Here is a 26,009-nt window from a genome sequence, read left to right on the forward strand (position 1 = left end):
TTGTGCCACCACAAAACTTAGCACATAGCTCTTACGTAATTGTGGGTCCACCTTTGTCTTCCCTACTAGGCCAAATTCCTTAAAGCCTCGAGGATTATTTTTTATCCATGCCCTCCCAGTTCCTGGCAGGTAGTACATGTTCAACAAATGGTTAAGAGAATGAATACACTTACCTTCACTGTGACCATATTCTTTTTTTTAAATTTTGTTTTATTGCTTAAAGTATTACAAAGAGTATTACATATGTCTCCTTTTTTCCCTGTCCTTGACAATCCCCTGGCCTCCCCTACCCCCAATGTCTTATGTCTATTGGTTATGCTTATATGCATGCATACAAGTCCTTCGGTTGATCTCTTACCTCCCCCCTCCTGCCCCGCAACCCTCCCGGGCCTTCCTGCTGTAGTTTGACAGTCTGTTCCATGCTGCTCTGCTTCTGTATCTATTTTTGTCCATCAGTTTATAATGGTCTTTATTATCCATGAATGAGTGAGATCATGTGGTATTTTTCCTTCATTGACTGGCTTGTTTCACTTAGCATAATGCTCTCCAGTTCCATCCATGCTGTTGCAAATGGTAAGAGTTCCTTCTTTTTTACAGCAGCATAGTATTCCATTGTGTAGATGTACCACAGTTTTCTAATCCATTCATCTACTGATGGGCACTTAGGCTGTTTCCAGATCTTAGCTATTGTAAATTGTACTGTTATGAACATAGGGGTGCATATATCCTTTCTGATTGGTGTTTCTGGTTTCTTGGAATATAGTCCTAGAAGTGGGATCACTGGGTCAAATGGGAGTTCCATTTTTAACTTTTTGAGGAAACTCCATACTGTCTTGTCCATACTGTCTTCCATAATGGCTACACCTGTCACCATATTCTTGTGCCACTGCCTTCATTAAGGCCCTCATCATAGCTGGTATCTTGAGTTCAGCACCCTTCTGTAACCACCCTGCCTGCATTCTAACTCTCCTCCACTCCCTCCATCCATAATACCTCTGCCAAGTTAATCTTCTAAGACATTATTTTCATCCTTTCACTTACTTGACCAAAAAGGTCAGTATCTCTTTATCACCAACCAAATACAGCACACTTACCTTTCCAGCCTTACATCCGCTTCTCCCGGACAAGCTTTCTACTGCAGCCAAACTTGGTACATCTCTTCTGCCTTTTTGCTTGTGCCATTCCTCATGCTTGTAGTGCTCATCCTCTTCCTGAGCATGTAGCCTGAATCTTCCTCAACCTTTGGGCCCACCTTGTAATCTGCTTCTTCTCAGAACATTCCAGGCCACAGTGATAATAGCCAAATACATATTGCAGTTTACAAAATGCATCTGCCTGAGAAGTCGACACTATCAGTCCCATTTTATGAATGAGAAAACTGAGGCACAGACAGTTGAGTGACTTGCCAGAGGCTATGGAGCTGCTAATATAGTTTGGCCTTTAGTCTCCCCTCCCCTTCTCTCCTCTTCTTTCCCCTCCCCTCCCCTTCCATGATTTTAACTCAGTGACCACAACCTCTCTGACCTCACGGCATTATGGTCTTCATCACTCCTTTAATCCTTAATCACATAGTGCCTATGACCAGCAGAGGGTGCAGGGCAAGGTCCAAGATGAGATCATCTCTATTTGACATCAAAACTGGCCAGTAAGCGTGTAAGGGATGAGCTGAGCTAACTGGAAATGACCCTGGAATGATGCTCTGTGAATTAAGGTAAGCTGGGTCGAGCTTTGGGAACGAAAGGTGTCCTGTAGCAAGGACCGGGACTGTCCAGAGGCGGAGGTATGGTTCTGGGTGATGGGACACTGCTTCTGGACAGTTTTGCCAGGTTCCTTGGTTATAGAGGAGCCACATCCTGTCAGGCCACCCGACTGAATGCGAGGCCTCTCTGAGTGGACCAGCACTATGTGTTGGGTTCTTTGCTCACCTAACATTCTTTTCATTGGTTGTCTCTCCTGGGTGGTTATCTGGCTCAAGTTTTCAGCCAGCTTCCTCTCCTTTACAAGGCAGGCAGGTAGCTTCAACCAAAGGCTCACCTAGGGTTGTCCATGTGGGTCAGTTTCCCTAGGCCGACCCGCTCTGGGAGAGCAAACAAAGCTGAGTTCTTTGTCTGCAGAGTTGAGTAGCCTTCAGACATTAGGCATTAAGTGACCTGTCCCTCCCTGTCAGGCACACTGGCCATGACTGCTGAGAGGCGTCCTTCTCTGTGACATCTTCTGAACTAGAGCATGACATTGTGACATCTCAGGCATCTGGGCTTTCCCAGAGAGGCAGGGCCTTAGAAAATACCTGTGAAAGATGAGCAGAAAGGAGATGATGCAAGGCAGCAATCTGGTGAGGCAGGTAAAAGTGGTACTGACTTTTTTGCTACCTTGCTACCTCTCTCCAGGTGGCCTTGTGAGCACATTGCCACTCTGAAGAGGGCCCTGGTGGTTCCTCTCTCCTCTCCTCTCTGGATGCCTGAGTATATCAGCAATCCTTCAGGCAGCAGCAACAGCATGAATGGATGCAGCCTTGTTTTTTGGCTCTTCATCTTTAGATTTGGACATTTGGAAATGTTATATTACTTTCCTTTTTCAAGTAGAGGATTGTTAATTTAAGATGAGAAGAGTCAGATTTCTGTTCTAAGTGAGAATCAGAGCAAAACTTAGAAATCCAAATTGGTTTCAGAAACAACTTAAAAATTGTTAGGTAACAGAAAAGACAGTAAAACATTTAAAAATTTTTGGAGGGAAAAAATATAAGTAAAAACATCTCAAATCATAATACCCTACAATGCTGTTTTCATGACTGTTACCTTTCAGCTCTCATCTACATGGATGATCACAGTATACAGATCCTTTTGTATTCCGCTTTTCATGTAATTCTGTGATATTTTTCTGTCTCACTACCCAGTCTTCATGATTTTTTAAAAAATTTTATTTTAGGGAGACAGGAAGGGGGAGAGAGAGAAAGAAATATGGATGTGAGAGAGAAACAGCAATAGGTAGCCTCCCATACATGCTGAATCAGAAATTGAACCCCAACATAGGTATGTGTCCTGACTAGGAATCAAACCCACAACCTTTTGGTGTACAGGATGATGATTCAACCAACTAAGCTACCTAGCCAGGGCTATGATTATTATTTTTAACAGCTAAAGAGTGATTTGTTTTTAGCAATACTATAATTTACTAAGCCATTTTCTCATGTATTTTGTTTTCTTTTTTGTTGTTCTTGTTGTGTTCTTTGCTATTAGAGACAATGATACAATGAACATTTGTGTATATGTAGTTTTTTTCTCCTATTGAATAATTTGTCCAGGATAAATCCCTAGGAGTAAGATTGCTGGATTATAGGGTATGAACATTTTTATGATTCATTTTATGTTGCTATATATTTTTTTCCAAATGGATCGTACCAATTTATGCATTAGAACATGTATAGTTTCCAATTTCAACTACACCAGGCCCGGGATTTTTTCTTTTTCTTTTATCAGTAGTTTTTGATAAATAGCAAATGGCATCTAAGGGAAAAATCCATAGGCCCACAGGGTTTCCCTCAGCACAAAGTAAAAATAATCTAATTTGAGGATTAGGAATTTATGGGAGTCTTTCCTTTCTGTGTTGTATAGGTTTTTAAAAATCTCATTGTACTACATGGCAAGTGCATTCCTAGAAGCTTTGTTGGAAGCTGGGATGGAAAACCCTGCTGCCATTAAACTCCGAATAGCAAAATGTGAAGAGAAGAATTCTAGGATCTTTTAGAGCAGCTTCCCCACTAGCACAACAAATGGGAGCTTAAATAGTTGGGTATTAATTTAATTTCAGATGATAAAATTAGGGAAAAGAAACATAGGTTTATTTCCTGCCTCTGTTTCTAGTAGCTGAATGACATTGAACAAATAGCATATTCTCTTTGAATCTTAGCTTTCTTGTCTGTATAATGAAAAATGACTGAGATTCAGTGATTCATTTTAGAAATATTTATTGAATGTTTTCTGTTTTCAGGTACTATATATATACTAGAGGCCTGGTGCATGACGTTCGTGCACTTGTGGGTGGGGAGTAGGGGGTCCCTCAGCCCGGCCTGCACCCTTTAGCAGTTTGGGAGCCCTCGGGGATGTCCTACTGACTGCTCAGGCCCATGGAGGCATGAGAGGCTCCCACCACCACCACTGCACTCGCCAGCCATCAGCCCGGCTTGTGGCTGAGCAGCACTCCCCCTGTGGGAGCACACTGACCACCAGGGGGCAGCTCCTGCGTTGAGCATCTGCCCCCTGGTGGTCAGTGCGTGTCATAGTGACCGTTCATTCTGCTGTTTGGTCGATTTGCATATTACCTTTTTATTATATAGGACTAGAGGCCCGGTGCACAAAAATTTGTGCACTCGGGGCGGGGGGGGGGGGGGGCGGTCCCTCAGCCCGGCTGTGCCCTCTCGCAGTCTGGGACCCCTCAGGGAATGACCACCTGCTGGCTTAGGCCTGCTCCCCGGGGGATTGGGCCTAAGATGGCAATCAGACATCCCTCTGGCAGCCCGGCAGCCCTCGGGGGATGTCCACTTGCCAGCGGGGAGCAGGCCTAAACTGCAGTTGGACATCCTTAGCGCTGCTGAGGAGGCAGGAGAGGCTCCCACCACCACTGCTGTACTGGCAGCCATCAGCCTGGCTTGTGGCTGAGCAGAGTTCCTCCCATGTGAGAGCACCCTGACCACCAGAGGGCAGCTCATGCACTGAGCGTCTGCCCCCTGGTGGTCAGTGTGTGTCATAGTGACCAGTCATTCCCAGTCCTTCTGCTGTTAGGGTCAGTTTGCATATTACCCTTTTACTATATAGGATAGAGGCCTGGTGCACGGGTGGGGACCAGCTGGTTTGCCCTGAAGGGTGATCTGGATCAGGGTGGGGGTCTTGCTTGGGTGCCTGGCCAGCCTGGATGAGGGGATGATGGCTATTTGCAGCTGGTCACACCCCCTTCAGGGTGGGGGACCCCACTGGGATGCCTGGCCAGTCTGGGTGAGGGGCTGAGGGCCGTTTTCAGGCTGGCGGGTGACTGAAGCTCCCAAACTCTCCTTTTTTTCTTTTTTTCTTTTATTCTGGGATTTATTTACCTTCTATGGCTGTCACTGGAACTGAGAGTCGGCTTTAGCTCTGAGGCTCGGCTCCAGCTCTGAGACCTCGGCTGCTAAAGCAGGTATCTGGGTTTGTTTGGCTTCTATAATTGAAACACTGTTACAGCTCCAGCTCTGAGGCCCGGCCGGCTGAAAGGTTTCTGGGTTTTGTTTAGCTTCTACAATTGCAATATTGTTTCTTAGAGTGCAGCTCAGGGGCTGGCAGCGGCATGCGGGGAACCTTGGCTTCCTCCATCACTGGAGCAAGCAAGCCTCCTGTTCACTTCAGCTGCCTGGCTGCCGGCCGCCATCTTGGTTGGCAGTTAATTTGCATATCTCACTGATTAGCCAATGGGAAGGGTAGCGAAGTTACGGTTAATTACCATGTTTGTCTGTTATTAGATAGGATAAGCCAGGCAGTGAAGGGCCAGTACAGTGGTAAACAAGAAAGACAAAGTCCTGCTTAAGGACTGTGTCTAAATCAGGAAACAAGTAGAGAAATAAATAATATATCACATTTACCCTTTTACTAATATATCACAGCCTAGCATAGCATGGGTATTCTCTCATTACCTAGCGTTTCTCTCCCATTTTCTGCCTAAAATGAGTACATTTTAATGATAATTTGTTCTGTTCTACCCATGCAAACAATCTTTGAAATTCTTACTCCCTATGTGTCATGGAATGACTTGTTCTTTCAATGCTTGGCAAGGTTAGAGACACTGGTAAACATTTCCCTTCTCTCAGATCCCTGAGTGTGGGATGTTAAAAGGAGGTGGTTGGTGAGCAAGACAATCTTCTATGTGAGGTTTCTCATCCTTCAAACTTGTTGTTTCATTTAGTCCAGGTTTCTCTGTGACTTAAAGCAGAGGGGGCAAGCTAATTGAGAGTATATTTTGTTTGATTCATGCTGTTTTCTTAAGTTTTTTTTTAAAAACTAAATTAGTTGCCAGTGTTTTAAGATTTAATTTATCGCTTGATTTTAGAGAGATGGAGAGAGAAAGTAACATCAATTTTTTTGTTTTGTTTTTGTTAATCCTCACCTGAGAATATTTTTTTTTCCCATTGATTTTTTTTAGAGAGAGTAGAAGGAAAGGAGGGAGGGAGAGAGAGCGAGAGAAAAACATCAGTGCAAGAGAGACATCGATTGGTTGCCTCCCACATGTGTCCCAACCTGGGCCAGGATGGAACCTGCAACCCAGGTACGGGTCGTTGTACTGGTTGGTGGTAATCCAACCTGTGACCCTTCCATCTGCAGGCCAACATTCTAACCACTGAGCCAAACCAGACAGAGCTGTAACATCAGTTTGTTGTTCCACGATATATGCACTCATTGGTTGCCTCCTGTATGTGCTTTGACCAGGGATTGAACCTGCAACCTTGGCATATTGGGATGATGCTCTAACCAACTGAGCTATCTGCCTAGGGCAATCTTTTAAAATTTAAATAAAAATCTGAGTTTCTGGAGTTTTGAAAAACTAAAGTTTGGGAACATTGACCCACATCCTTTTAGGTGAATATGTCTGGCCCCTGTAGGTATTTGAATTTGGAAGGGGATAGAAAATAAGTAATTTGACCTATGTTTCTCTGTCTCTCTTCCTTCCTCCCCCCTTGTCCCTAAATCAGAGACTCATTGCTTGGCTGTGCCTTTAATTTAATCTTTATCCTCACAGAGTTACTCTAATTGCTTTTCTAAGACAGGAATTAAATACTTATTTCTTTATATTTTTACTCTGTGTAGAGTCTACTGGTGTTGGAAAGCCATGCCACCTCCTTTTATTCCAAGAATTGTTATTCACAGTCTAATGCAGCAGTTCTAAAAATATGGTCTATAGACCTATGAGAGTCCTAGAGACCCTTTCAGGGAGTCCACAAGGTCATAATAATTTTCATAATAATACTAAGATATTATTTTCCCCTTTCACTGGGTTGACCTTTGCATTGATGGTGCCAAAGCAAAGGCCAAAGATGGTGTGTAAAATTGCTGGTACAAGTCATTGTACACTGTAAGGCATTTGCATTAAAGAAGAAAAGAAAAAAGTCAGTTTCACTTAAGAATGTGGGGAGGGGGTATTCGGGGGAGGGGGAAGCTGCCAATCAGTGGTTCTCTCATTGTTGACCTCCCTCCCTTCCTTTCTTTCTTATTTTTTTAATCATTGTTGATGTTTCTCTCTCTCTCTCTCCCTTCCTCTTTGAAATTAATAAAAATAAATTTAAAAAAGAATTTCCATGATGATGCCCTGGCTGGTGCTCAGTTGGTTGGAGCATCTTCCCATACAACCAAAATGTTGCGGGTTTGATTCCTGGTCAGGGCACATACCTAGGTTGTGGATTTGATCCCCAGTTGAGGCATGTAGGGAAGCAACTGATGTTTCTCTTTCACATCGATGTTTCTCTCTTTCCCTTCCTCTCTCTCCAGTCAATGAACATATCCTTTGGTGAGAATAGAAAAAAAACAATGTCCGTAATAAAGCAGTAAATATTTTATTAAATCTCAATCCTTGAATACATGTCTTTGTAATGCTCTGTGTGAAAAAAATTGCAAGTATGCAAAAAGCGCTTATGCTGCTTGTGCTACTATTTGAGTTGCAAGCTGAACTAGCCTTTTTTTTTTTTTTTTTTTTTTGGTGGAAGGGTAGAACACCAGTTTTACTTGAAAGAACAACTGAAAGATAAACTGGTTATTCAGGCTTGGGAATTTGGTAGATATTTTCTCAAACATGAACTGAGCCAAGGAAAAGGTTTTTTACTTCAAGGAAAAAACTGACAGTATTTGCTGCCAATGATAAAACTTGAGTTTTCAGGCAAAAAATAGAATTCTGGGAGAATTATAGCTATTTCTTTGAGTTTGACAACTTTCTAATAGTTAAAGAATTTTCCATGAGATTAGAGGTGCTATTAAAGAGTGTATTGTTGTTTTTGGTTATTGTATGATGAAACATGTCAGTATTTGGAGCATCTGCATAATTTGTTGAACCAATATTTTCCAAATGACCATGCTTGGTGTTATGAAATTATGTCTGGGTAAAAGAGCAATTCATAGTACAAAATTCATAGTGGAATTTAAGTAACAGAGATTCCACATTGCAACTAACCTTTAAGAAACTGCCCCTTGTTGAATTTTGGTGTAGTATCAAAGAGCAAGAGCCACAATTATCTGATAAGGCTATATTGAAATATTGCTATCTTTCCCAACTGTATAACTGTGTGAGGCTGGATTTTCTTCATATACAGTAAACAGAAAAACATAGACCAGATTGACTGCTGAAACATGTATGGAAATCCAGCTCTTTTCTATTAAGCCAGACATTAAAGGAAAAACAATGTCACTCTTCTCACTAAATTTATTTTTTTGAAAATTGTTATTTTTTCCTAGTATGTTATTCATGTTGACATGTAATAGGTTTATTACTTTGTAATGAATTAATATTTTAAAATTATCTCAGTTTTAGTTTATATCATGGTAAATAGCAATAGCTATAACCCACATAAACAAAGTCTCTTTGGGGTCCTCATTAATTTAAAAATGTTCAGGGGTTCTAAGACCAAAAATGTTTGATATTTTCAGTCTAACAAAATAAACTCAGCTATTTAAACCTTCTAAGGGAGACTGCCCTCACCTCCACTGGGGCTGTCACTATGGGTGCTGTCTGGGAAATAACTTCCCTTAGAGCCCCACAATGAAGTAGAGGTGAAGGCTACCCATTACTTTATTTAGTGGCATCTTGCTGGGCCTCCAAGCAGCCAGGCCTCTCCCAGCCCCATCACCTTTTGTCCTTAATGGACTTGGCTCCCAAATCTGTGGACTGAAGTGAAAGTTCTCTCAAACTTGCATAATTACAGAGCTCCAGATTGGAATGAAATGATTTTTGTTTTGTTTCTTAAATAAGTACAAATACAAAATTAGGCACACTCCATTTGTTCTTATACAATTACAAAACTGAATTGCCGCTATAACTTAAATGTGATGCTTCCTTTTGGGCTAAGTTTGGCAAACTTACCTTCCCATCCCTACCTCCACCAATGATGAGGGCCCCATTTCCCCACCTCCTTTGAAACATTCATCATTGTGTTCCTAATGTCACTTATACTTCATGTGGCAAGAGTGCATCGTTTATATATTAAGTCTTCTCCTTTCTCTTTTCATCAGCCTGAGATAAAGTAGTACTTGGTGTGAACTACCAGTAGATCCTAAACTCTTAACGCTGCCCCTAAAATCTTGTCATGGATATGTAGATGACTCAGAATATTTACACTTTAAAAAACACTTATCAGAATGAAACACTAATTTTAAAAAATTATTGGAGAGAACTCATGAAAACATGTGTGTGGACCTCAGCTTGAATAACATTTCAGTAGTTAAAGACTGGAATCTGGAATGACTGACCTGGTTTGAATTTGAATTTGGACTCTGCTATTTATCATCTGTTTTTGTGCAGTTACCCAATCTCTCTGATCCTCAGTTTCCTCAGCCTGTCACTCATGGTTTTATATAACCCTATCTCCAAGGGTAACTGTGAGGATTGAGATACAGCATATGAAACACCTGGCATAAACTTGGCATTTAATAAATTTCCTTTTTTTTCCCCAAAATGAAATCTTGGATTAAGCTTGTCCACTAATAAAGAGGCAGAGGTAAATCTGGGACACTTTTGAAGGCAAACAAACGCTGTAAGAAACACACAATCTAGCTTTGTTTTCCACAGCAGAGATGCTAGGTTCTGTCTTTGGGCCCGAGTGAGAGATTGAGGCTGTGCCATGATGTAGGGCATGAATTCCAGTTCTGGGGAGGAACATGGCCTGGACTTCTGAGGCCTTGATCTCTGAGTCTTCTCTGGCCTGTCCAGGAATATCCCCCTTCCAAAAGAAATAAATCATTCTGCTTTTTAAAAAAGTTCCTTTTTAGAGAGAGAGGGAGAGAGAGAGAGAGAGAGAGAGAGAGAGAGAGAGAGAGAGAGAGATATGAAGGAAGAGTGGGAGGGAGAGAGAAATATCAATTTTTTGTTCCACTTATTTATGCCTTCATTGGTTGATTCTTGCCTATGCCCTGACCAGGGATCAAACACACAACCACCTGAGCTACTCGGCCAGGGCAAATCACTCTGCTTTGTGCTTCACTTACAGGGAGCAGAGCCTGCTCACTCTACACACTGCTTCACGCCTGAGGATATCAATGGAAAAGCTCCAGTCCCGGGCACAGGCATGGGCCTGGATATGGACGTGAGCTCTATGGGGCTGCCACTAGTTGACCAGAAACACAGCAGTGGACAAATGGAGGCTGTGGTACTGACTTGCTCGTTGTGCCAACAGGACCTGCAATATGTGGGTGCCTGGCTCCTCCCCTGCCAGCATTTGATCTGTAAGGACTGCTTCCAGGGCTTGATCCAGGAGTTAGGGCAGGTTTCCCAGGCTTATGGGACTGTCCCAGAGGGTAAGTACAAAAACAGGACAGGTTCACCTCCTTCTATATAACAGGTTTCTCCTGTTTCAGAGGAACTGAATTTCAGGTGTAGAAAAAGAATCAGGATTTAAGTGCCCAAGGGACAGTCATTGCTGAAAGCAACTCTTTGGGGAATCTCGGAGACAAAGCAAATCCTCTTGATACCTAATATATCTGTTTTGTAAACTGGGACTTTTCATGTTTGGGATTTCCTTAAATTGGTGGCAGACGAAGAAACCAGGGAAGGTTTTGATCCAAGGCTTGGCTGACTCAGGTGGAAAGGAGGGTCCTGGCTCACTAAACTTCCGAGGCAGGGAAAATGGGCTGGGTTCCTAGGATGGGTCAGGAATGGATTTTGAACGGACACACTGACTAGTGAACCATTCACCACCTAAGCTGCTGCCGGCAGGGAGGAGGAGCTTGTGTCTTGCTTCTGCATTTCAGGTTTCCTAGGAAACAGTCTCCGTGAGAACTGCAGGTCCTTGGAGACAGGAATCAGGTCTCTTCGTTTTCCGTATTGTAGCACAGGGCAGTGAATAGAGGTGCAACGAGTATTTGTTGAATGACCTTAATAGGAGGAGAAAGTCAAATAAGTTGACATTGTTTAGAAACATCATTTTTTATTATCAAAGTGATTTGTAGCACAAGTCTAGGCTCTCTTTGAGGCAGTATAACTTCACATTTGTCTTTAGATCTGAATTTTGAGCCCTCTAAACTCTTGAGCAGGCTACCTAACCTCTCTGAGTCTCTGTTGAGTTTGGAGCACAGAGAAGATTTGGTCTACTTTGAATTTTTATATTAATATCTGATTTTTAAACGTATAATTTAAACTATTTTTCCTTAAACTTTTGATTTTTAGCTTAAAAATATTATTCTGTTTATAAATGGCAAATTTTAACATCGTCGTTAAGGGCCTTTCATTAATATTTGAACATATTTACAAGCTTAGTATTTGCTTTTATAAATTAAATGTATTTTCTTTTTAAGGAATGCAGTTTTCTAGCAAATAAGCATTCCTAATTACTTAAAGAACTCTTAGAAATTCAATAAATTAAATTTATAAATATGATGAATCTTAAATATATCTTAAAAGTTCCAGCAATGTTGGGTTAATATCCAGAATATATAAAGAAACCCCAACATCTCAACAATAAAAATACAACTCAGTTAAAAATGGCAAAGGACCTATATAGACATTTCTCCAGACAAGATAAACAAATGGCCATTAAGCATGTGAAAAGATTCTTAATATCACTAATCTTAGGGAAATATAAATCAAAACCACAATGAAATACCACCTCATGTCCCTTAGCTATTATTAAAAAAAAGAACAGAAAATAGTAAGTGTTGGTCAGGATGTGGAGAAATTATATACTGTTGGTGGGAATATAAAATGGTAAGGCCTCTGTGGAAAACAGTATAGTATTTCCTAAAAATATTTAAAAGCAAAATTACCATATGATCCAGAAACTCCACTTTTGGATATATACCCAAAAGAATTAAAAGTGGAGATTCGAAGAGATATTTGTATACTCATGTTCATAGCATTATTTTCCATAGCCAATAGGTGGAAGTAATCCAATGGGTGAATGGCTTAAAAAATGTGGTATGTACATACAATGGGATATTATTCAGCCTTAATAAGGGAGGAAACTCTGACACATACTACAACCTGAATGAATCTTGAGCACATTTTGCTAAATGAAATAAGCCAGTCACAAAAAACAAATGCTCTAGGATTCTACTTATACAAGGTACCTAGAATAGTCAAATTCATAGAGACAGAAAGTAGAATGGTGGTTGCCAAAGGCTAGGGACAAGGGGATATGGGACTTATTGCTTAATGGTATAATTTTAGTTTTGCCAATTTTAAAATGAGGTGGTTGTTTTGGGGTGCCTTTTTGTTCTGTTGATAGTGTCCTTGGATGCATAAAAGTTTTTAATTTTGATGAAGTCCAATTTAACCTATTTTTTCTTTTGTTATCTGTAATTTTGGTGTCATATCCAGGAAGTCATTGTTAAATCCATTGTCATGAAGCTTTTACTCTGTTTTATTCTAAGAGTTTGATAGTTTTAGGTATTATGTTTAGGTCTTTGAGCTCACCTGTGATTTTTAACAAGAACTAATATGCATGTCTCAAGGTTTTGTTTGACTCTAAAATCAGAAAACTAAATTTATACTAATGACAATAATCAGAATCATAATGTTTGTTGCCAAGTTTTCCAAGTGCAATGGAGACCAAAATCATAAGCTTTGTGTCATTATATCTGGGCATCTAGGTCCTAATATGCCTGCCACTTAATAGTTATATAGCCTGGGCAAGCTCTCTTACCTGTAAAATGGGTATGATGATAGTAGTAATTAACTCAGGATTATTGTGATTAAATGAGAACATACATATAAAACATTCTGTACTATGCTTAGGATATAGTAAGAGGCCAAGAATTGTGAAAAAAATACTATTATTTAGAATTTGTGAAACTGAAAAATATCTGTTAGATGGAAATATGATTGTTTTGGAACCAGAGGGGCAATTTCTTGAACATATTGCATCTTATATGTTTTTGTATGCCCTATGGTCTGAGTAGGTCATCGTTACCTTCCATATTTGCATTTATGGGTGAAGAGTGGAATAATCTTCTACTGGTTGGAGGTTTTAGGACTCTATGATGATGTGTGGTACTTGTTGGTTTGTCTGTCTGTCTCCTTCACAAGTATTTATTGACTTTTGTGTACTGAGCTTTATGGCATTTAGGGTACAGATATAAAAAGACAGGGTCCTTGCCTTCAAGGAGCTCATACTTTATTGAAGGACAGATTCATAAAGAGATGATAATCATCAATGTGGCAGGGATGTGAAGAGAAGATTGTTTCAAGTCCAGGCAAGGGAACAGTACCTCTGAAAGGTTCGTCAGGCACCAGGACTGGTGGATATCAGTCGCTTACTGAATGTTTCTGAAGGACTAAAAGAATGGCACCCAAATGAACTGTCCCATAAAAAGAAGAGCTGTCACCTATTTCAGGTAAGTCTAGTGAGATACCCAACCCCTGAACTTAGATTTCTGGTCCATAATTTGGGAAGCCATGCTTTGGGAGTCTGGTTCTTTGGAAAGAACTTTTAGCATGGCCACTTGATCCAGCAGAGAAGGAGCACAGACTTGCTAAAAGGTTTATCCTATATCTGCCAATCTGGGGTTTTCAAAGGTAAAATATGGGAGAAGGTAGCAGATTATCAGATCAGCTCAAATTCAAGTTCACTTATCCTCAAAGCTTGTGATCTACATTGTAGCACTTTGCTTGGGGAGATTCCGTGCTTACTCGAATCCCTGAACTGTTGGGAGACTCCATGGAAAATCCTTGAGGAAAGAACCAACTCTGCAGCCTGAGTCATCAGGTGCAAATCTTTAATTAATGCAGACATAGCCTAGCTGAGATTCTCCCCAGCAGCTCCATCACACTAGGAAATGGCTCTGCATCAGGTCTCAGGGCTCTGAGGAAACCAGCTGGGCCAGGTATTCCAAAGCTAGTGATGGGGACCAGAGCAAAGGCAGTAGTGTGCTTAGCCATGCAGTGGGATGACCGGAGCTGCAGACTCTGTGAAGAAAGGCTGAATCAGGAGGTCACGGTTCAACTCCTGGTCAGGGCACATACCTGGGTTGTGGGGCATGCAGAAGGCAGCTGATCAATGATTCTTTCTCATCATTGATGTTTCTCTCTCTCTCTCCCTACTTCTCTGAAATCAACAACACACACACACACACACACACACACACACAATAACATCAAATAGCCACCATAGCCTAGAGCTTCCTGAAGCTAGTGACAGGTGACAGCATGTCTGTTGTAAATTGTAAATGCTGAAAGGGGGAGCAATCTCTCCCTCAGTGGACAGGCACTGGGGCTTTGGGAAGATCCAAAGAGAAGGAACTGATGCAAGATGCTACAACCTCAGAGTCAGAGTGGGAAATGAGGCTTTTCTTAATGAGCAGCTCAGCTGGAGGGGCTCCAATGGCCTGGGGAGAGGGAGGAGGTGGGGGTTAGGGGTGAGGTCTCAGTTACAGGAGCTTGGCAGGCTGACTGCTATTTGCTTGTTCCAGGTGCTGAATAGTGTCCAACCGTTGTGGGGCCAGTTGTGGGTAGTGACCCAGGCCTCCCCGGTGGAGGTCAGGTTGCTGAGCTGGGCTGAGCTGGGTGTGCAGCTGTCCCAGAAGCAGGAGCTCTGGAACCCTATCAGCAAGCTGGCTTTTTAGTTCAAGAACAGTTTCCTCACGTAATTGGCTCTCTAGGGCACTGGGACTGGCACTGTTCACCTCAGAACAATACCTGTTACTGGGAGAGCAATTCCTCTGGTAATAGGAAGGAGGCAGGCTGTGTTTTTGGGAAAGGTTATAGCTAGATTTGCTGGTGGAGGGAGTTCATGGTCGCTGTGATTGAAGGACAGGATTTGGAGGAGTCCCTTGTTTGCTGGAACTCTCTCATTCAAGGGGCATCAGTCATAGTTGATGCTGTGGAGGATGGAAATCAGGAAAAACCCTTGGAGCTTATCTCTAACCCCTCACTGCATAAATGAGGCATCAGGAGTCCAGAAAGGGCTAGAATCCTGCTTAATGTCACATAATTAATCACTTATAGAACCAATAACAACTACAACAAAAAAACAGCTCCCTTGCCTGCCAGTCCACGGCTTGCCTGGGCTTGAGGGCCAGTAGGAACTGCAGACCTACAGTAAGAACTCCGCTGCCCTTGATTCGCCCACTGTCTCTCTGTCCAGGCCCAGGTGGAAATGGGGACAGTGGCTTTGCATGGAGTATGTCAGTGCATCAGTCCTTGGAAGTGAAAAGAGATAGAGGTGCCACTCTGCCAGATGAGAGGAGCTCAGATTCATCCTACGTGTACTTCCTGCATTCCACCATGGGTTCTTGATCTGGCACAGATAGCTTGTTTCACAGTTGGGTGGTCCCCAGGAGCATGGGCTCTGAAAGTTGTGGACCCTTCATGTCCAGTCTCAGCCTGTGACCTGGCCTTCATGCCCAGATTCTGATTCTTGGCCAGATCTGCTTCCTGGCCCTGCTGCACAGTCCCCGGATCCATTGGCCTGATCTCACGTTACCTGTTGCCTTTGTGGGTGATTCTTCTAGCTCCTCTAGCTTCAACCCTGGTGATCACTCTCTTTTATTCTGGGCCTGCATTTCTGGCTATTTAAAGAATCCCAATTGCTTGCAGTTGAGAACAGAAGCTTAGCATGGCCTTCCAGACTCTTCCAGTTTGACCCCAAACTAATTTTAGACCCTCATCTCCTGTCATTCCTCTTTATGATCTAGCTTTACCAATCTTTCCTCAAGAGTCCTCACATTTTGACATCCAAATTCTCTGTTTATGATGTTCCTGCTTCCTGAAATGCTCTTTCCTTGTTAGTAACACCCTACCCCAAACTAAAGGTCCAGCTCAAATGTGACTCCGTTATCAGAACTAGAGCACATAGGGATGTGGGTTGACTTGAGAATAAGTAGGATCCCCATTATCAGAACTGAATCCCAAAGTGTGAGGCTAGAACAATTTAAGTGGTTGTTACTTTAGGCCCAGGGGTCAGCAAGCTTTTTTGTTAAGGGGCTAGACAGTAAATATTTTTGGCTTTGCAGGTCATACAGACCATGTCACAATTACTCAGCTTTGCCATGGCAGTACAAAAACCACCGTAAACAGTATGAAAAGGAATGGGCATAACTGTTCTAATAAAGCTTTATTTATAAAAACAGGTGAGCTGTAGTTCTCTGACCCCTGTTTTAAGCTCTGCCTGGGGAAATTGCGTGGGATTTGAACCTCTGGGTGACATCAAGTAGGAAATAGCTGTGTAGGAGCCAGGCAGAGCAAAAAAATATATATATGGCTGTGAATTACAAGTAGGGGGAGTGTTAGGAGGGGGAAAGTGGAGGAGAGATCAGGAGGAACAGGAAGGAGTTAATTTTCGCTAGGATATAGGACTGCTTGAAGGAGAGAAGTGGGAACTCGAAAGAAAGTTAGGGCCACATTGTGATGGGCCTCAACCAATTTAAGCTATTCTGTAGACAGTGGGGAACCATTGAAGGTCAGTGGAATATAATCCAATCTATATTTTTAAAAAGTCATTCTGCCTCAGAAGAGTGTTTGGAGGAGACAAGACTGGATGCAGAAAGACTTGCTAGGAGGCTACTCCAGTTGTCCAGGCCATTGGTTCCAGATTACGCAGGTACTTGAATCAGAGCTGGTCTGGATGCTTAAGAATTACTTGTGAAACTTGGTGAAAATATAGATTCCACACCTATACCTAAGAGATTTGGATTTGGTTGATTTTGGGATTTCTAACAAACACTCTGGATTTGTGAATCGCTGATCCAGCAAGGCAGGATGAGGCCCGATCTTAAGAGGGTATGGGTGATATCACATGAACTCACTCATTTATGGAATATAATGAACAACATAAACTGATAAACAAAAACAGATCCAGAGACAGAGAAGCATCAATCAGACCATCAAACCTCAGAGGGAAGGTGGGGGAGGGTGGGGGTAAGGGGGAGAGATCAACCAAAGGACTTATATGCAAGCATATAGGCCTAACCAAAGGACACAGACAACAGAGGGGTGAGGGCACGAGTGGGGGGGATGGGGGGTAATGTGGGGATAAGGACACATATGTAATACCTTCATCAATAAAGAAATTAAAAAAAAAAAGAGGCTACGGGTGCCAGAGAAAGGAGAGCACAGGTAAAATGGGATTTGGCAGCTGCCCTCTTCATCCTCTTGTTACCTGCCTCTGCTCGTGACAGGCCATCCATTTGACTCTTTTTCTTCACACACCACCACTCCCCCTAACATTCCATTTTGGTTATATTCTACCAGTTCTCGTTGAGATGACTCTTCTGTCCCTTTCTTTCTATTTCTGCCTTGTTCAGGGTCCCATTAATGCTGAACTACCCAAGCCTCCTCCCTGACCGCCCCTGCCTCCAATCCATCAAAATAATCATCAAGCCAAACTCTCTCTCTCTCCAGAACCTTTTTGGGCTGCCTTTGCTTTCCGGACAAAGGCCAAGCTCCTTAGCTTAGCATTCAGAGCCTTTCAGGAGCTTACTGTCCTGCTAATTTCCAATCTCATTCTGTGCCACTCCCCCTCTGTGCTTTTGAAATTTTCCTGTACTCTGTACTTTTGCAATTATCTTGTAAGTTTTGCCCCATTCTAATATTTTTGCTTCAGTTTGATCCTGTTTTTCCTTTTTGCTTTTTTTCCCCTCCCTGCTCCTGTATGACTGTATCTCCCTCCGGGGTGGAGTTAGCTGCCTAGGGACAGCCCGCCCCCCCCTCCCACTCCCCCGCCCCAGGACCTTTGTGCATCATAAAATGTGTGTCTGCTCCATCTGAAGTCCTAATCCTCCACTTGTGACGGACAATTGGTCACTATGGCAACTGACTGTGACGTCACAGGATAAGGACTTCAGGTGAAGTGGCAGGAGCAGGTGAGTGTGTAGGAGACAGATTTTAATGTCTGTCGAAGGCCCCCCCACAACCCTCCTTCAGTGCTGGGGGCATAGAGGGATATCTCGGGCTCCTGCTGATTTTAAAAATGATGCGGTGAGAGTGTGTGCCTGGCATCTGCGTGCTGCAGCAGTGTGGGGCTGACAGAGTGTGTCAACTTGAGCTCTGGCTGTGCAGGCACCGCTGCTGCATGAGCTTGTTATTCCATTCTGGATTGCTATTTTGATACCCAGATTGCATCATTCTTCCTACGTATAAACAGGGGGTCCCCAGGGCCCTGCAGCTACTCACTTCTCCACCAACACTGTTGTTGTGATGAGCTCTATTTAAATGAGCTGCCGGATCCGGGCAGGTTCCAGCCATACATGAGCACTGTCATTTTGGGGAACATGGAGGGCTGAAGGATTTTTGGATCGAGTCCTAAAAGGCTGAGAGTGATGGCCTCCTGAGCTGAGCAGAGAGCGACAGAGCTAGTTCCTGAAAGTTGAAAATCTCCTTTCTTCCTTCTGAGCTTCTATTCCAAGGCACCCAGAGGATTAGGAAGGAGCTGCAGCTAGGAAGAGAGTCGCCTCTTTGAGGTCTCCCTCTTGCTGTTCAGTTTGGGAAAACTGCTGCAGCGCCTTCGAGATAAACAGGAACAGGAGGAGTCATCCAAGCCCTTTCTTGCAGCAGCATCTCAGGTGAGCTGGAGAAATGCAACCCTGGCTGAGGATCCCTCAGAGAAAGGAGGAGAGGATCCAGGCTGCTCCCCCTACCCTACCCAGTGCCCAGCTCCCCGAGGCTTAGGCCCTGCAGCCCTGCTGGCTGCAGCATGCAGCGGGGGTGTTCCTGGGCTCTTGGTAAGCACTGTCCTCTGGGACCTGTGGTGGGCTCACCTGTCGCTCTTCTGACTTCTGTCCCAGGTGTTGCTCTAATCACAGGGCAGCAAGGGCCACAGGTAAGCCTGCTGGCAGCCAGGGGCAGGGGCAGCAATCACTTAGGATCAAAATCTGTCTTTCTAGCAGGGACTGGGCATCTGGGGAGTGGGTGCAATGTATTTCTCAAAGGTGGTGCTGCTCTGAGCTTTGGGCTAGAGGAAGGCTCCGGGGACTTGTGTGATGGGGGTCTTAGCTGATGTCCCAGTACTCTGGAGCTGCTCGTGTGTGGGGGGACAGGAATGGTTAGTGAGGATGGCCAGCCCACCAGAGGATACAACAGACTGATTTTTCTCCTTGTATAGTGGCTGAGAGAGGCATAGGGAGGTAGACTGTCTTATTTGTAGCTCTGGAGGTAATCAGGGACTGCTCAGTGGTCCAAGATACCACTTGTGTTTTACAAGGGCTCTGTGGGGTTTAGCTAAGTTCCTCCCTCTCTCTGGGCCTCCGTGTCACCTTCTCTATGGTAAGAGAATTGGCTAGATGAGCAGTGAAAACTAGGTCTGTCCAGCTTTGGGTGTGCATGTGAGACCTGGCAAAGGACCACCAGGCTGCTTCAGAGGATACCACTCTGTTGGAATCAGAGCTTGCGCCCCAGCTGCAAAGTTTCATGGAGCCCTGGACAGGAGCTGTAGAATGAAGGGCTTAACCCTCTGAGGGTTGGTTGCTTAGCACTGAGCTCAGGCTTCTGTACCTGGGGTGTATGTGTCCCTCCTTGGTGGGCTGAGCTGACCCAATGCTGGCATTTCTCTCCACCCCAACCCCCTGGTGCCCAGGCTGCCTGGGCTCTGCTGTTCATGTCTGAAGTGTGGACTACCCTCCCTGGCTGCCTCACTATGTCCTGGGCTCAGCATACTCTCTGGGACCCTGTAGCAGTCTTGTAGTGCCAGACCCCAGGCTGTACCCTAAGCCCACTCATCGGTTCTTTAGTGGAGGCAAAATGTCTGCCAACTCTCTGCCAACCCTCAGGGTACCTAGGTATCAGGGTATCCTTCTGTGTGCTGAGCATCTGGCCTCTGCTCTTCTCTGTCAGAAGGCAAATACATCCCAGCTGCATTCAGAATCTCTAACATTTTGGAGCCTCTTTAAAACTGGGTGAACCTGCTTTTCTCAGCTGCCAGGTACAGGGGACAGAGCTGTCAGGCTCAAACTTGGTTGTATATTGCAGTCACTTGGGAATTTTAAAAAATACTGATGCCTGGATCCTATCACTTGAAACTCTGATTTAATTGCTATGGGATGTGAACTGGACATCAGGATGTTTAAAGATGCCTAATATGATTCAGACATGTAACAAAGTGTGAGAACCACTGGTTTGTAGAATGAAACTGCTCCAGATTTATTTTCTCCAGGCAGAAAAACTCTGCTTCACTTGCCTTTTTTCAAAGATCATATTTCTTAAAACTTTAAGCATAGCTGGGGCTGGATTTCAGTTTCTCCTGGATTCCCAGGTCCAGAGCTGTTTCCATGTTATCATTAGGGTTGGATCATTATTTTGGAATATTTTACTTATGAAGTATTTACTTGATTAAAATAAAATTACCTTTTTAAAAAATATATTTTTTATTGATTTCAGAGAGGAAGGGAGAGGGAGAGAGAAACATCAATGATGAGAGAGAATCGTTGATTGGCTGCTTCCTGCACGCCCCCTAGTGGGGGTCGAGCCTGCAACCCGGGCATGTGCCTTGGACTAGAATCGAACCCGGGACCCTCCAGTCCTCAGGCTGATGCTCTATCCACTGAGCAAAACCAGCGAGGGCTACCTTTTTTATTCACACTTGAATTAGAGAGGAGCCTAGCATAGTGGAAAGGGCTGGGTTTTAGAGATAGACAGACTTGGGTTTCAATGGTAGTTCTGCCCTTGCTTTACGTGATCTTTGATGGGTGACAATTTCTTGGAGCCTCAGTCTCTCCAACTATGAAATGGGGACAATGGCTACCTCTTAGATGTGGATTGATGATTAAATGAGATAACACATGTAAAGTGCCTGGTACGGGGAGTAGTGGTAAAAAATAATTTGTCCCACACATACTAGGGACCAGAAGTGCTCACTCTTACAACAGTGTCACTGAACATCCTTGAGTTTCAGAGCCATTCTACCAGGCTGCTAGGTCCCCAGGAGGACCTCTGGGGCCAATGCCTTCTTCACTCTGGAAGCAGACGCCCCACCTCCTCCCGGGATGATTACGTGACCTTTGGACCATTTCTCAGAATTGATGTTCCCATATACAACATAGAAACTCAAGGCTGTTGCTTGAATAATTCAAGTAGAAAAAAAGCAATATATCTAAATAATGTTTTATGTAACATGTGACTTACATATGTATTAATAACCAGATTAATGTTAAATATTATAGATGTTTGATAATTTTAGATAATTAAGAGTTCATGTATTCCAATTGTCTTAACAAATTTTGTTTTTGTATCTTCATTGAAAAATGGGGAATTCTCTTAAAAAAAATAAGCTCAAGGTTGACACAGCTTGATGGAGTTAGGACCTTCTGAGGGAAGATAAGAATTTCTGGACAAAGTGTTGTGACAGATAACATGTGTCTCCGAGTTCACTCTGGGCCCACAGTCTCCCATCCGTGTAGTCTGCAGCAGCAGCCCCTCTTTAGATGGGCTGAGCCCACAGCTTGTCTCCTGCCTTGCTGACTTGATAGCCAGGTCGCTGCTTGGCTCTCTGTGTCTTCCCATCTTGCCCAGGGGAATATTTCTGAAGCCTGGCTGCAGTAGGCAGAGGAAGAGGGTTGGATAATCCATGCTTCCCTGATATTCCCATTTCCCTCATTTTAAGGATGTAGAAAGTACAGTTCAGAGAAAGGGGGTCACTTATGTAAGGTTACACAGATAGTGCCAGCCCTGGGCCTGGAACCCACATTTCCCAATTCACAGCCTTTCCCAAGCACCACAGCTCTGCCCTGGATCAGACCTGATTCCTTTGTCCTCCGGACTGGCTTTTTTTCTATCACCCTGAAAACTTGCAGATGGCTTCTTACTACTTTCAGTGGCTGTGAGTGCAAGGACTACACGTGGAATCCTCAAACCCAATAGAAGCTTAATTGTCCCAATTTGCTAAAAAGCATGCAATCTTTTTTTAGTACCAATTGTGGATTATTTTTTAATGCAGACATGTGAACAGATAGAATGCTGTGTGATATTTGTTATACTAGAAGAACGTTCAGGGTGCTGTGGGAACTCAGAGGAGGGAATAATTAACTTATCCCGAGGGAAATCAACCCTGTTTCTCAAAGGTAGAGCATTTGGAACAGGTTTGAAAGGATGAATAGGAGTTTATCTGAAAAGAAGGGGAGCAAGAAAAAGTATTTCAGGGAGAGGGAACAGCACTTTTATAAACAGTTATGCAAAGGTTTGGTGTATTTGGGAGATAGCAGAGATATTGGGGCATGGCAAGGACATAGGGTGTGTGGCAGATGAAGCTAGAGATGTCACGAGAGAGAGGCCAACTTGGAAAGGGCCTGAGAACCAAGTTGAGGATTTGGGCCTTTAAGGCCAAGGGAGGTAGAGGATATGTAAAAAGGGCTTCTCTGATCTATTCAGTTATTTCTCTTTTTTTATGATGCTAATGAGGCTGTGTTAGTATGACTAATGTGTGGGCCTCTGGTACCATGGAGTTGGAAGCCTTGTGGAAATTTTCAACGATTAGAGCAGCATTTCTTATCTAGGGATAGATGACTAGGGTCTCCCCAGAGATTAGAAGGGAGGAACGGTCACCTGATTCCCCTGGATAAGACCACCTGTGGAGAGCTTCCTTCTCCACCTTTGGCCACTGTTCTTGATGGACAAAGACTAGGAGATTCCAGACTCAGTTCTGTTCATGGCTCTGTGAAGGCTGGGGGAGGTTTTAAACATTTGAGGGAGGGGGGCTAGGATGGGTGGAGGAAGAGTATTAAACTATTATTTTTCATGATTTTGTGGAATACTTCATGGTTAAAATAACTAAATTTTAATTTATGATTATACAGGTTGGCATTTGGGCTGGAATTCTTGGCTGGGTTGAGCTGGGCTTGGCTTACCTCAGCTGTGCTCATTCCTGTGTCTGGGTTCAGCTGGGTGTCAATTGGAGCTAACTGGCTTATGATGGCTCAGGTGGGACACCTGAAACAACTGAGACCTCTCTCCACATGGCCTCTGATCTTCCAGCAATCTACCTGAGGTTCATGTGAGAGTCTTAGAGTTCCTGAGAGCAAGAGCAGAACCATACAAAGGCACCTGAGGTTTATGCTTGGAACTTGTTCATTGTCACTTTTGCTACGTTCTGTTGGTCAAAGCAAATCATGAGGTCAGCCTAGCTTCAAAGGCTGGATAACAGACTCAACCTTAATGGTGTAGTTGTTTTAACCATGAAGTTTTGAAGTGGCTTATTTGAAGGGCATGGGCACACAGAGGGGAAGAATTTGTGGACATTTTTTAAATCTACCTCTCAGACTGTTTGATTTTCATCATCTGGGAGAGTTGCTAATTGAGGTCATTGCCATGAACGGGATATGAGAAATCTTTTGAATGCAAAGTCAACATTCATGGATGGTGATGTGCTTTCTCAAGTATTACCTAATTTAATTCCCATAGCAACTCTTGTTTTCCCTTTCTATTTTACATATGAAGAAACTGGGGCACAGAGGCGTTAAGTGAGTTTAAATGAGTTGCCAACCAAGGTCATTGGGTGGTATACCTGGTGTTTGGGCTTACATTTGTCTTACTGAAAATCTAGACTGGTGGTATAGCAGCACCCACTGCCACAGGCAGTCCCTTCCCATGTCATTTTCATCCTTGGACACAGGCACCCAGTCCTGCTCAGGAGGCTCATTTCCTGGCACCTGGTGAGCTGATTGCTCTGGGGGTGGGCCTGAAGAGCACCGTAGTCTCTGGTGGTGGGGGAGGGCGGGCAGTCTGATTCCGCTTATATAGTTCAGGAGCCCATTATGCTGAAGAACGTGTTGAAGATAGTTGCATTTCTCTGGGAAGAGGGGGTTAGGACAAGATGTGTATGTTCACAGGTGAAACACACATATATGTGATGCACCCAACATCACTAGCTGGAGAAGGCCCTACAGAAGCACTCTAAGCCGCAAGGGCAGACCGCTTGGTCTTGGCTGTAACAAGAGAAAAGTACTTCCTTGATGAGCAGGCAGGAAGGCCTTGCCTTTCTCTGGTTAGGGCCTTTTGGAAGCCCCCACTTTGAGATCTTTAAAGTAATTCTGCTACCCGGTAACCTTAATGGCTGGAGTTGTGCCCTAGTCTAAACTGGTTCCCTGGAGATTTGCTGGGCTCCTAGGACTGTGGAAAGAGGAGTGGGAGCAGCAGAAGGCACCCAATTATCAACCAGAGTAGGGTTGGAACTGTAGTAGAATGGCTTGTGGGAGGGGGAAGGAAGGTAGGACCAGCAAACATATGGCTGTAAAGAGGTGTGTAGGGCAGGCACCTAAGGGGATGGTCATGTTCAGAGTACCTAGGTGGAAAGTGCAGGCTGTGGTGTCAGACATAGTTTATTTTGGCACAAGTGGTATTGGCACATACCTTGGTTGTTATATATTAGAAAGCCTCATGTCAAGGCCTTATGTATAATCTGCCATGTTGCCCTAACTCTGCTATCTTTTTCCCCCCTCCCAGAGCTCATCTCCTGTCCTGGGTGTAAGCGAGTGTACCCTACCAGGGATGTAACTGAACATTTTTTTCTGCAGTGCTTCTCTGCTGGGCAATTCAAGATGGCCAGGGTAAGTCAGGACCAAAGAAGCAGCTGATCCTTTTCAGAAATCTGTGTGACCCCTTTCCATAAGTCTGTCTATTTATCACTCCATCCAACTTCTTACCCTGCTATCAATTTGCTTAATCCTTCCTTCCTTCCTTCCTTCCTTCCTTCCTTCCTGCCTCCCTCCCTCCCTCCCTCTCTCCCTCCTTCCTTCCCTCTCTCCCTCTCTCCCTCCCTTCTATGCATCTATCCAGAAAAAAATGAAAATGTTGAGTTGGGGAAAGCAAAATTGGAGTTTTTTCCTCATTCTTACAGTTCTTACTGAAAAATATTCGTATTGAGCTTTTATTTTCAGTTTTCTACCCCTGAGTTGAAACTCATGCAGCAGACTGGGTTAAATGGGTTCATCAGTCTTTCTTGTATTTAACAACTGATACCTGTAACCTGAGTTTTTGAAAGTTCACATTACTTACTGACTGCTTCTCCTTTTGTTCCTTTCTCCACTAGGGTATCCCTGACACTACATTTTATTCATTTGTCAATTTACTTACTTGCTCCTGTATCTAATTTTTATTGAATATCTTGCATGTGGTAGGCCCTGTGCTGGGTGCTAGGCAGACAGAGACCCATGGTCTCTACCCTCAATTAGTTCATAGTTTAATTAGTAAAACTTGTAGTATTTCTTCTCTTCTTCTCCCTGCTATGGGTGTTTCAGATGTCAGTGTGAGGAAAAAGCTGTTAAAACCTACATCAGTTCAGTGGCCTATATTATTCAGAAATAGACATGCTAATTTTTTTCCAAAATCTCTTCTCCACATGCTTTACTAGTACATCAGCCCTGCAAGGTATTTGCTGACGAAATGAATGGACATTTGGATTAGGAGAGGACTGGGTACTCTTAGGCCCAGCAAGCCTCAGCTGTGGAAACGTAACTCTGAGAGTTGATCTGTGCTTGGTCTTTCCTGGCTGTATACACTCATCTTGCTGTGTACCCCACATCAGCAGCTTCCTCCTCTCTGCAGGCACATTGACTTATTGCTTGTGCTTTCTCATTTTCCTCTCTTGTTTTCCCGATAAACTTCTACTTGTCATTCCATATTCAACTCAAATGTCACCTCTTTCTGAGAACTTTCCTGGCCTCTCCTAGATGGAGCCCCTGGAAACTCCCCCTTGCTTCCTTAGATGTGCATCCTTATCACAGCGTTACTCTGAATTCTGCCACCCGTCAGGCTATGTGAGCCTTATTCATTTGGGTACCCTCATCTTCAGCACAGTACTTGTGCTAATAGCCCCTAAGGATACTCTTCTTTTAGTCACAAAGGTTGCTTTTCTTCACAAGCCCCCACATGTCACT

General features: G+C 43.6%; 1 protein-coding gene across 2 annotated transcripts in view; it reads left to right on the forward strand.

Moving 5' to 3' along the window:
* The first annotated feature begins 398 nt into the window (after nucleotides 1–398).
* Nucleotides 399–26,009, forward strand: part of TRIM66 (tripartite motif containing 66) — a 58,961-nt gene continuing 33,350 nt past the window's right edge. Inside the window, exons 1-4 of one of the 2 annotated variants that reach the window (XM_070425348.1) lie at nucleotides 399–573; nucleotides 1,573–1,711; nucleotides 10,208–10,514; nucleotides 24,577–24,680. In XM_070425348.1, coding sequence (XP_070281449.1) covers nucleotides 10,286–10,514; nucleotides 24,577–24,680 — 333 coding nt within the window. In that variant the 5' untranslated portion in view covers nucleotides 399–573; nucleotides 1,573–1,711; nucleotides 10,208–10,285. Of the gene's footprint in view, nucleotides 574–1,572; nucleotides 1,712–10,207; nucleotides 10,515–18,673; nucleotides 18,711–24,576; nucleotides 24,681–26,009 lie in introns of those variants that run through there. The other variant, XM_070425349.1, reaches the window with a different exon arrangement.

The sequence above is a fragment of the Myotis yumanensis genome, unplaced genomic scaffold (assembly GCF_028538775.1).
Source record: "Myotis yumanensis isolate MYYU_CA2020_CCGP unplaced genomic scaffold, mMyoYum1.0.hap1 SCAF_10, whole genome shotgun sequence".
NCBI classification, from domain to species: domain Eukaryota; kingdom Metazoa; phylum Chordata; class Mammalia; order Chiroptera; family Vespertilionidae; genus Myotis; species Myotis yumanensis.